The sequence below is a fragment of the Typopeltis vanoorti genome, chromosome 11 (genome assembly GCF_054136105.1).
Source record: "Typopeltis vanoorti isolate ZY-2024b chromosome 11, IOZ_Tvanoo_1.0, whole genome shotgun sequence".
NCBI lineage: Eukaryota > Metazoa > Arthropoda > Arachnida > Uropygi > Thelyphonidae > Typopeltis > Typopeltis vanoorti.
The window spans coordinates 137,518,376-137,530,578 of NC_143559.1; the positions used below are offsets into that span (position 1 = coordinate 137,518,376).

General features: G+C 37.6%; 1 protein-coding gene across 2 annotated transcripts in view; it reads right to left on the reverse strand.

Moving 5' to 3' along the window:
* Nucleotides 1-12,203, reverse strand: part of LOC150102101 (nonsense-mediated mRNA decay factor SMG8) — a 384,051-nt gene that overhangs the window by 126,442 nt on the left and 245,406 nt on the right. For both annotated transcript variants that reach the window (XM_090399980.1, XM_090399979.1), the window contains one exon: nt 5,362-5,496. In XM_090399980.1, the coding sequence (XP_090256106.1) occupies nt 5,362-5,496 (135 nt within the window). The remainder of the gene's footprint in view (nt 1-5,361; nt 5,497-12,203) is intronic.

Genomic DNA, 12,203 nt, shown 5'->3' on the forward strand with positions numbered 1-12,203 from the left:
TTCCATTCAGAAAAGATTACATGCTCTACTATAAAAGCAGGAAACTATGACCACCTGAGAAGCATGCTAGGTTCTGTGATATGGTATCAGTTGTTGGATGGGAAGGATATCGACAGTACATGAGAAGTGTTTTAAAAAATACTTAATGCAATTATCAATGTGTCCCTAGAGTTCAAAAAATAAATAGGATAGGAGTGAAATGGATGTGGCATTTCGCTCCTATAAGATGAGTAAGAATACTGTATGCATAAGGATGATGTCAGCTATGAAAATTATAAGCAGCAGTCCAGAAGAGTAACAACTATTGTATGGAAAGCCAAGTCCGAGTATGAAAAGAAACTGGCTCCGTTCTATCGTGATGCGGCAAGTAAAAGAAAGAATGAATATGAAAGAATAACTCTATTGAATGCAGATGGTATACAGGTGACTGATGTAGAAGAGTTTCAACAAATGAGTGGCCATTTTGGTAAAAGCTATCAACCTGGTGTATGCAACAGTGAGCTCACTGCTACCTATTCACTGTATGAAGAAACTCTGGTGTATGAAGAAGAGGTACTGGAAAAGTTGCACAAACTAAATAAGAATTCCACAATAGGGACTGATGGAATATCAGCAGGGATGATAAAATGGTATTCAGCTGAACTGGGTATTCCTTTGACTAGGTTATATAATTTGAGTCTCAGAACAGGGAAGATTTCACAGGACTGGAAAGAATGCATGGTAATCCTGTTGCACAAGTGTGGTTCAAAGACTGATGCATCCAACAATCAGCCTATCACTATCTCTGGATTGGTGGTGAAGTTGAAAATGTTGATTAGGACACCAATACAGAAATGGGTTGACAGAGTAATTATACTTTGCAATGAATGGAATGGGTTTACTAATGAAAGGTCATGTTTGAGCAAATTGCTCACATTCTATGATAAAGTCACTATTGAGTTGGACAAGAAGAATGGATACACCATGATTGACAGAATACATTATGAAAGACTGTTGCATAAACTGGAGAATATGGAATTGGATTAAATTATTGACATGGATAAGAGGATGGCTAACTGATCTATCAAAAAGTAGTATAAGAAGGATGTGAGCCTGCAAGATTTAAGGTAACCAGTGGTATGCTACAAGGATGTCCTTGATCCACTGTTATTCAATCCGCACATTAATAACATTGGAAAGGATTTGACATGTGGCATACAACTATTTGCTGATGATGCAAAGATAAGTAGGGTAGTCAGAAGTAGTGTTAATTTGCAGTATCTGCAGAAGGATTTGAATAAACTGGATTTGTGGGCATGGGAAAATGGATGTCAGTAAATGTAACGTCATTCACGTTGATGTGATTAAGTATCCAATGACATATTATATTGGTGAGATTTATGCTAGAAGAAACTGATCAAGCTAGTGATTATGGAGTTTGAGTAGACAGGAAGTTAAATTAAAGTGCCATACAAAAAAAATCGCAAACACAACTTGGAGAATAACTGCAATGCTGAAATTCTTGACATGTGAAGATAAGGAAGTCATTTTGCCTCATTACAAGGCCTTGATAAGACATCACATGGATTATTGTGTGCAGGTCTGGTCTCCAGGTTTCTGTGGTGATGTGTTGATACAGTGGAGAGAATGTGAAATAGAGTTTTAAAATGATATTGGGATTAAGGAATCATGATTAAGAAGACAGATTAAGAATTTGTAGACTGGAGACACTAGCAAACAGGAGAATGATATGGTTGAAATTTACAAACTTCTAATAGAGTTCATACATGGAGGATGGGGAAAGAATGTGAGAGCATCCTTGGAAGTTAAGAATGCTGTCAAAAAGGGAATAAGGGCTATTTTTTTCTCTCATAGAGTGATGTGATTGGAATGGACTGCCACTGGATATGGTATGTGCAAGTAGTGCAAATGAATTAAAAAACAGGTATGACAGCTAGTGTGGATAGTATTGTCTCCCTTGATGAACACCCGACTCCCTGGATCTTAATCTCTTAATAACAATAATATCAGGAATCAGATTATGATGATGAAGATGAAAAAGAAAAAATATAAGAATGTGAAGCAATGCATAAAAGTAGCCAAACAAAAGTCATGAGAAGATACAGCTAAGAATTAGCACCCTCTTACACTCTTCGAACAGAAAGACCAAAGTTTTATTCTTGTTATAACGAAGGAATCGTTACAAATGAAAGCAAGTTAGCTGATCTCAATTTCTTTGTGCAAGAAAGTTAGGTTTTTCATCCCATATACAAGCAAATTGGCAGGAGAGCACATGCGTGCACACACAAATAACAGACACAGACAAAAATACTATTAGTAAATGGTATAGAGTGAATAATGGCACAGTGTGTAGATGGATGATCAAGTAGAGTAGACATTGGGATGTGTGATTGCTATGAGTCTATGGATGTGTCCACTTCCTAGAGGAAGTGGATGCTGCTTTTGACAGTGGCAGACATGGAATCAGTCCTGCTAATGGGTGACTTCAATGAACATATTGGAACAGATGACCAGAGATGGAGGGGTGTGGTTGGGAGGAACGGCGCCCCTGACTTTACTGCGAATGGGTTGAAATTATTGGACTTCTGCTGTACTAACAGCTTGTCCATAATGAATGCCTTCTTCCAGAACCGAGAAGTCCATAAGTATACCTGGTACAGGGATACACTAGAACAAAGGTCTCTGATTGACTTCTTTATAGTCTCAGCAGACCTATTTTCCTCAGTGTTGGGCGTTCATGTGAGAAGAGGGGCAGAACTGTCAACTGACCACCATCTTGTTGTGTGCACTCTACGGCTTCAGAAACCAGATGCTACCATCAACACTGGTAGGCCAAAGCAGCTATACCACGTGAAATGGGAGACATTGGAAAATGAGGCTGTGAGGAAAAATTTTGCAGATGACATTTCCTCAAGGTTTAAAGATATTCCCAAGCATACTGCAGATGTTGAGGAGGAGTGGAAGCTGTTCAGAACAGCTGTCACTGCCTCTGCACTCTCATGCTGTTGCAGAAAGTGGCTCGGCATGGCAACAGGCAGTGAGAAAAAGGACACCTTACTGGAACCAAGAAGTCCAAAAAGCTGTCTGGGCAAAAAAAGGAGTCCTACCTAACATGGCTTAGAGTCAGGTCACCTGAGATGCATTTGCGGTATGCTGAGGCACGAAAAGCTGCTGCTGAGGCAGTAAAGACAGCAAAGCAGAAGGCTTGGGAATCCTTTGGAGAAAGATTAGACTCATCCTATGCAAATGCAAACAAAGTATTCTGACAGACCATCTGCCGCCTTCGAGGGAGGAAATCGTGCACAGCAAGGGCAATTAAGGCCTTTGATGGTGCACTTTTAACAACCGAGAAGGATATCCTCCACAGATGGAGGGAATACTTTGAGAGCCTTCTTAACCCGGGTGGCCCAGCAGTTGTGGACATCCAAGGGGTGCAGATTGGGGCAATGTTTAGTCTCACAACAGAAGAGGTCCATTTAGCAATAAAATAGCTAAAATCGGGCAAGGCTACTGGCGATGGTGAAATTCGGCCCGAAATGCTAAAAGCCTTAAATCGAGACGGTGTTCTCTGGCTGATTCGAGTGTGTCAGGCTGCTTGGATATCTGGGCGAGCACCAAAGCAATGGCAGACAGGCATAATAATACCAGTCTTTAAGAAGGGAGACCAGAAGGATTGCAGTAACTATCGTGGCATCTCTCTGCTCAGCCTGCCTGGGAAAGTGTATGCTAAGTGCTTGGAAAGACGGTGCAGGAGCATAGCTGAGTCAAAGTTCCAGGAAGAACAATGTGGCTTTCGTCCTGGTAGAAGCACAACTGACCAAATCTTCACTTTAAGGCAAGTCTTTGAGAAATCTTGGGAATATGCCAAGAATGTCTACACATGTTTCGTGGACTTGGAGAAGGCATATGACCGGGTTCCTCGGGATAAGCTTTGGCAAGTAGTACAGGAGTATGGAGTGGATGGCCAACTATTAGCTGCCATCAAGTCCCTGTATGAATGCCCAGAGTTTTATGTCAGGGTAAACAGCACAAAGTCTCAACCTTTCACAGTCTCTGCTGGCCTCTGCCAAGGGTGTGTTCTATCACCCCTCCTTTTCATAATATTTATGGACTGGATTAATAGGCACAGCCGAGGCAGTGAGTGTGTCAGAATTGGAAGATATAGCATTGGAAGTCTGCTTTTTGCAGATGACCTAGTTCTGCTTAGCTCTTCCACAGATGACCTCCAACGGACCCTGGATAGGTTTGTAGCTGTTTGTGCAGAGACGCCGGAATGAAGATCAGTGTGGCCAAAACTGAAACATTTGTGGTCTCAAGACAACCATTCCAGTGCACTCTAAATGTAAGTGGAGGTCCCAATGAGGTAGGTGGAGAAGTTTAAATACATTGGGTCCATATTCATGAATGATGAAAAATGGGATGTAGAGCTAGATACTCAAATTGGCTTAGCAAGCTCAATATTGTGGGAGCTTGGCCGTTCGGTAGTATTGAAACAGGAGTTAAGCCAGAAGGCAAAGCTGGCTGTCTTCGATACAGTCTATGTCCCCATCCTCACCCATGGTCATGAGAGTTGGGTAATGAAGAAAGAATGCGGACATGAATCCGAGTGGCTGAAATGAAGTTCCTTAGAGGGGTTGCGGGGCTGACAAGCCTGGACAGAGTCAGAAGCTCTGCAATTCAGGAAACCCTCAATACTTAACCGCTGCTTCTCCGTGTTGAGAGATCACAGTTACGTTGGTACGGACACCTGGTCAGAATGCCACAAGAGAGGCTCCCTCAGCAGGCCCTCTTTGCCAAGCCAGAGGGTGGGAGGCCACGTGGAAGGCCAAGGACTCACTGGATAGATTATATCCAAAACCTTGGGTGGACACGTTTGGGAATCCCACCTGAACACCTGAGCTTGGTGGCAAAGGATCGTGACCATTGGAAGTTCCTCTTGCAGCTGTTGCCCCCACAACCCAATTAGGAAAGGTGGGCCTTGAAGATGCATGTATGTATACAAGCAAAGTAGTTACCACTTTAAGAACTAGAATTTTCATAAAAGAAAAGCTAATTTTCCAACATATAATAATAAACATTCATCTCACGAAATGCATTGATTACCCTAATATTGGAATGGATTCTTTTTCTTCTGACATGCACAGTGTATGGAAATATGACTTCTGCATTACTTCAACCTTGATATCTCTGAGACCAGTTTAGGTAGTGGCCCTTCCCATAACGTGTAGCATTATACATGACAGTAAGGATATATGCATTACATTATGGGATACTAATGCACTTGGATAAAGGATGAAACCAAGAATATAATTTCTTTACATCTTTGATTTATGACATATTTGTTAATCATGGTAAGCATACCTTAACATCAAAAGGATCATCCCTGCTAGCTTGTCTTCTTCCACAGTCACATGCAGATATAAGTTTAATCTGACTGCAGTGAAGCATCATAGGTAAAGATTTATCTTCATCTAGTTCATCAGGAGCTCTGTGAATCTATTAAGAAAAAAGTAATTCATGTTTGAAATAATTTAAACATTTGAAATTTTATTACTTCTCTCTCCCCAAGGTTATCTTAAATATATCTTATATTTTTAAATTCTGTCTATGAGAAACCTCATTATGAGTTTGCTAAAGATCTCTATTATGAACATTAACATAAGTAGTAAAACCTGTGGTACTTCCACAGTCATTTATTATAAACACATAAATCATAGTGAATACAACTATATAGTGAAACATATAAGAATGGAAATTGTTTTCAGAAGAATTAGTAGGATAACACTGTTGAGAACCACTAGGGAGGGAAAAATTATTACTAACAATTAAGGATTACAATTTCTCATTCTTTTGAAACTGGAAGCAGTCATGATTTAATTTGGCTGCTTATGCAGTCAGTAGTGTTTCAGCAATTTCCTTAATTAAACATTCAGACTGATAAATACTAGTCAGTAGTGTTTCAGCAATTTCCTTAATTAAACATTCAGACTGATAAATACTATTACATAATGATTTGGAACTGTTCCAAAGAATCATGTGGCTAGTAGCAATTCCATGCCGAGTCATTTGTTTAATCCATATAAATAGAATTTATATGGTTTAAACAAATGAATATGGCTCTCATGTTCTGAAATATGTTTTTCAACTGATCTCCATGTTTGACTAAAATACGATAAGAATTTAATAAACACCAGGTAGGTGTAAAGAAGAGAGAGTTCTTTATGAGATGATGCACAAGTAGTTGGCAGATTTCGTTGACTGATTTTGAAGGTGACAGTGAACTAGAATTTCCTTAGCATCTTTGATACTTGTTCAAAAATGCCTTTTATATATGGGATGGGATTTCTGCAGAAATTTTCTCAACTGAGAGGGGGAGAGAGAGAGAGAAATTGCCATTACATTTCTAGGTAGATGTTGAGCTGTAAATGTTCAAAAGGGATGATTGTTTGATAATTTCTATTTTTTGTTAGAGAACTTCTTCTCAGAGTAAGTCAGTAATTAGATGAACCTCCATAAGTTCATCTAATTATTATTAATGATGATATTTGGTCAGAAAGACCTAGGTTCGAATCTCTTTTGGAATACAAAGAACCTTTATAAGAAATTTTCAATCGAAGGTGAATTTGGTGTTTAATATGAAGACAGGAATTTCTCATAGGAAGAAATTTGAGTATTTCTTCCTACAAGACAGACAAATTAGCCAGAGAACAGATGCAAATGACAGACAGGATTAATTGTCCTATCAGAATGTTATTTAGGTTTGTTTCTAAGAAGTCAAGTTACTTGACCATGATAGACTATTGAGTCTAAGATGTAAAGGGAAGACAAGACATACCATAATACCTGTTCTTTGTTGTAAACAAAATTCTTGCTTCAGTGACAATATATGGTAGCTATTCACTCAGTCAGTAATGAAAGACAATAAGAAGAAAATAGGATTGACAAGAGAATTTGTTTGAATAATTTTGTAAAATATTTTTTTTTTGGAATACATAAAGTATATTCCCTGAAACAAAACTAAGCAAAAGTGAATACTGTGGTGGGTTGAGTAATATTCTAGAAATATTTTATTAGATATAAATCATAAAAATCTTACTCTCTCTCTAGGACTGAGAAGAAAAGAGAAAGCATACTTTCAAAGAACCAAGCAAGATTCTGTAAAAACAGGAGTACAATATATTGAACATAATAAAATACTATGTCATAATTTTATTAATATACTGAAGGTATTTGATTCAGTATGGCATGAGGCATTGTGAAGAGTATTGAACCAATATGGAATACATAATAAAATAGTATGCCTGATTAAAACTTTACTGTTCCTTCCTTAGAAATGTTAACAGAAATCAGTGGCATCTACAGCAAGCCTTTCAAAATGGAAAAAAGGTGTGCATCAAAGTTGCATACTTCTGCCAATGCTTTTTAACCTTTATTTGGAATATAAACTTAGCCTTGGAAAACAGTGGTATTGAAATTATAGTTGGTGACAAAAAAATCAATAATCTAAGATTTGCCAATGACATTGATCTAAGAACAGAGACTGAAGATCAGTTACAAGAATTAACAAAGTTTCAAAGGCACTTAGTGATTATGGATTAAAGATCTGCATTCACTCAGGTAATAACTATGAAAATTTTCAGTTAATGATGAAAATTTGTAGGTAGAAAGATTTGCCTACTTGGGAAGCATACAATACAGAGATGGCCAGTCTAAAAATGGCATTAAAGCACACATTGCTAAAGCAACTGTTGCCCTTTGGGATTATAGCCATTTTGGAAGGATAATAAAATACAGCTGGATACAAGAATCTACCTCATTAATATTAAAAAATAGAAAAGATTATTGGCCTTTGAGATGAAGTGCTACAATAAAGTTCTGAAAGTACCATATATATGGCACACACATTACAAATTATGAGGTTAGAAGGAAAATTTTCATTGCTAGAACATCATCACTAAAATATGCTGGAAACAGCTCCAGTGGCTGGGCCACATAGCTTACCTAAATTAGCACTAGAGGGCTTGACTTCTGGTAAAAGATATCAGGGACAACCTAGAATCACCTGGATAGATAATATTAGAAAGTTGACTAATTCTTTGTTTGCCACTTTGTTAAGAACCCAAGACAGAAACATCTGGAGAGAGATGTTAGGACTGTCACCTTTATAGTCTCCCAGGTCTACATAGCTATGGGTGAAGAAGATATAACCACATATATAACAAAGATGCCAAATAGAAACTGTTTTTTTTTTTTTTATTTCGACTACTTTCATGAAATGCTTTGCTTCACTTCATTAGGAAATAACATGAATAAACTAAAAAATTGGAAGGCAAGTAAAAAAACAATACACACCTCATGAAAATATTCTGGTTTGTCACCTGCTGTATATTACTAGTAGATATGAGTGGGTCGTGATGGATTAATGAAGACCAGATTTGTCAAAACCATCCCTTGTTTTTTGTACCAACTATAGTGATGAAACCGTAAAATCTCTTGCAGAAAAATTTTCCTGTGCTTATTTTTCACATTATTATTATTTTTTTTACAGTATTCAGTAATATTTAAAAAGTAATAAAAAAAAATCTGTGCTAGATATCATCATCATCAAATTCCTGCCATGCACCCTCAAGGGGTGCACAGGATATGATAATACTATATGAAAATACATCATTACTAACTTCCTATTTACAATTATCCTCCAAATCAGTCTGTTACTTGTCAAGACTCCAACATCATCAGATCTTATATTTCTATTGTCTAAGTCACTTTGTATCGTATCAATCCACCTATATCTTGGTCTTCCTCTGGGTCGTTTTCCTGCCAACCTGAAAGAGAACACTGGTTTTGCTAATCTTTCCTCGCCCATTGTGTTTAAATGACCATACCACCTGAGATTAGCTCTGCTAACGCATTCCTGGATGCTGACAATGTAAAGTTCATTCCTAATATTCTCATTTTTAATATGATATTGCCATTGATGGCATCTGTTCATGCCCCTAATCTTTCTCAGGACTCTCATATCTGCAATCTCTAGTCTTTGGCTAAGTGTTTTACTTCTGACCCAGCTCTCAGATCCATAAGTTAAAACTGGTTTGAACACCGTCATTATTATTTAGAAGTATACAGCTAATTTAGTGTTCCGACTAATTTCTCTCTTATTCCATAGGAATTTATACAATTGACTTCCTACCATATCAGCTTTCTTGATTCTGTTGTCTATTTCCATATTTAATTTACCTTCACTAAAAATAGTGCCTAAGTAGATTAAATGTTTTACTTGTTCTATAAGTTCTCCATTCACAATGCAGTTGACATTTTCAATGATTCTGTCTATATTCATTGTCTTTGTCTTGATATTGCTGATCTTCATACCATATCTATTAAAACAATTAGGTCACAACTCCAACCAAAAGTCGATAGATAACACAAACAATTCAAAGACAGAAACACCAAGCCGACACGACATAGCATCCACTTCCTCCAGGAGTTCAGGCGATGACATAAACAGTTGAAACGGCTCGCACCCTGTCAACCCTCTCCCCAGCCTCTTTTTCCCATAAACCTTTCCCCTTCCTCTAAAAAACAGTAGCTATTTTCAGCCCCCTTCTTCATCTTTTTCCCTCGCTTAAAAAAAAAAAAAAAAAAACGCTCCGCCCACCCTTAAAAATAATATATGCATATATTATACAAAAAACCCGGGTTTTTTCAAATTAATTATCCCATATTGCCTAAGCTCCCCCCCCCACTCCCCTTTCAACACCATAACAGCAGAAAGAAGCCGTGCAACAAAATCCAAGAAAAGGTATGTGCGAATTTTTTTCTATTCTGCTACATATATCTGTCTCTAAAATACATCTGCAATGCCCTAAGAATTCTTGAGTAAAAAGCCAATGACATAAAAATAGGGTCTCCTAAACAAAAGCAGCCAAAATAACTGTAAAAATAATAGTTTTTAAGAGGAGTAACATGGGAGTTTTCCCAGAAATAATACCTATTACAACAGTTATTCATTTAGTCAGGGAATCTTGCAGACTTGTAGCAGATTTATTTAGAAGTATAACATCTTCCACAAAAAGCAAAGACCTGACATTAACATCTCCAATTTTGATATCAGATTTAATACCACTTACCTAAATAATGTGATCCATAAACATAATGAATAACAGAGGGGATAATGTACATCTTGTCTGACATGAGATTCAATATTAAACCATCTTCCTGTACCTCCTTCAATTCTAACTGCTGACTTACAACTCAAATGAAAACTAAGTATTGCTTGATATAATGCCCGATTGACACCATATAACTGTAGCGTTTTGAATAGCTTCTCTCTTGGCACCTTGTCATATGCCTTTTCTAGATCTACAAAACTTAAGAACAGATCTTTGTTATATTCCCATGACTTTTCCACTATTTGTCGTAAAGTGAAGATCTGATTCTGACAGCCTGAATCCAGCTTGTTCTTCCACAATTCTTCTCAACCGTTTCTCAAGTATACTTGCATAAATCTTACCAGGAACACTCAGTAATTCTCACATTCAGTTTTATTTCCCATTTTATATATGGATACTATGAGAGCTCTAATCCAATCATCAGAAATTCGCACCTCTATCCAGGCCTTCTGAACTATGCAGTGAAGCCATTGTAGGACTTTTATACCTCCATACTTCAGCATTTCTGGTCAAATATCATCTATTCCTGCTGTCTTTCCACATTTCAAGTATGGATATGTATTCCTGACTGTATGCCTGTTGAGTGGTTTTTACCACTTTGCAATCACTGCATGTTTCATTTAGCAATTTTCGAAGTAATTACTCCATACTTCAAGGATATCTTTTTCGCCAGTTTTCATGTCACCTTTATCATCTCTAATTCCTTTTACAACACTCTTTCCTCCATTTCTGAGCTTCTTCAACAACCTCCAGAATATCTTACCACCTTCTTGATGTTTATTTTCTATGTTCTTACCAAAGTCTTCCCATGACTTTTGTTTTAGCTTTCTTACATTTACATTTGTCTGTGTATTCTCTAAGAGCACAAGCTGACTTATTTGCCAGGAACTTTTGATATGCTTTCTTCTTTTCTTTCACTGCCTCTTTAACTTCCTGTGTGGAGTTCTGATTTTTCTATCCTTACAGAACCTCACCACGTCTCTCTGGCTGAATCAATCAATGTTTTCTTCAGGGCTTGCCACTGAATCTCCAAGGTTTGGTTCATGTTCTCAAACTCTTTCATTTTCCCCCCCAATAATCTTTGTGTATTTTAGTCTACAGTTCACATCTGAGAGCTGCTCAACTTTCGTTCGCTTTAAAACTTTCTTACATGTTTTTCTTTTCAAAATGAAATTCCATTTTATCCTGCTCAAGACTAAATGGTGATCACTTCCAATTTCTAATCCTCTGTACACTCTGGTGTCCTGCACGAGAGAGAAAACATCACTATTGACAATAACATCGTCAATGAGACTTCTCTTATTGCTTGCCTCCTCTCTCCATGTGAATTTGTGCTCATTTTTATGTTGGAACATGGACTTAGTAATAACCAGTCCATGTCCTTAGCCGAAATCCAACAGGTATTTGCCATTATTATTAGCTTTGCTCTTTTCTCCAAATTTTCCCAAAATATTTTTGTATGTCTCACAATCACTTCCTACTCTGCTATTTAGATACCCAACAAGGACCAACTTTTCCTTTTTCATTGTGTCAGTAGCTTTCTCTAAAGCCTCAAAAAATTCTTCCACTTCTACCTTAGTAGAACCTTCTGTGGGACCATAGGCACAAACGAGTGTCATTGTCCAGTTCCCCATTCTGATATTTGCCCACATCACTCTACTTCAGACCGCCTTCCATTCAAGAAGATTAGCCTCGTTTTAGAGTTGAATACTATGGCTACTCCTTTTCCTTGATTGTCATTGCCTGAATATAACATTTTGTATTTATTGCTCAGAAAGATCTCACCAGTTTTGTCTTTTTTGTTTCAGTCACCACTATTATGTCGATCTGGTACTTATCAAATTCCTCATAGCTAGCTCCATTTTTTTTGCCATTCAGGCTTCTTATGTTGATAGTACTGATCTTGAACTCTGGGGATGTTGAGTTGAGATAAATTTTAGGATTTGTTCCAGTAACTGACTTTTCGCTGTTTGCCCTGGTTTCCTGGCAAAAAGAAAGGGCACCTTGTTTAACTGGGTGATGCCGCAGCCG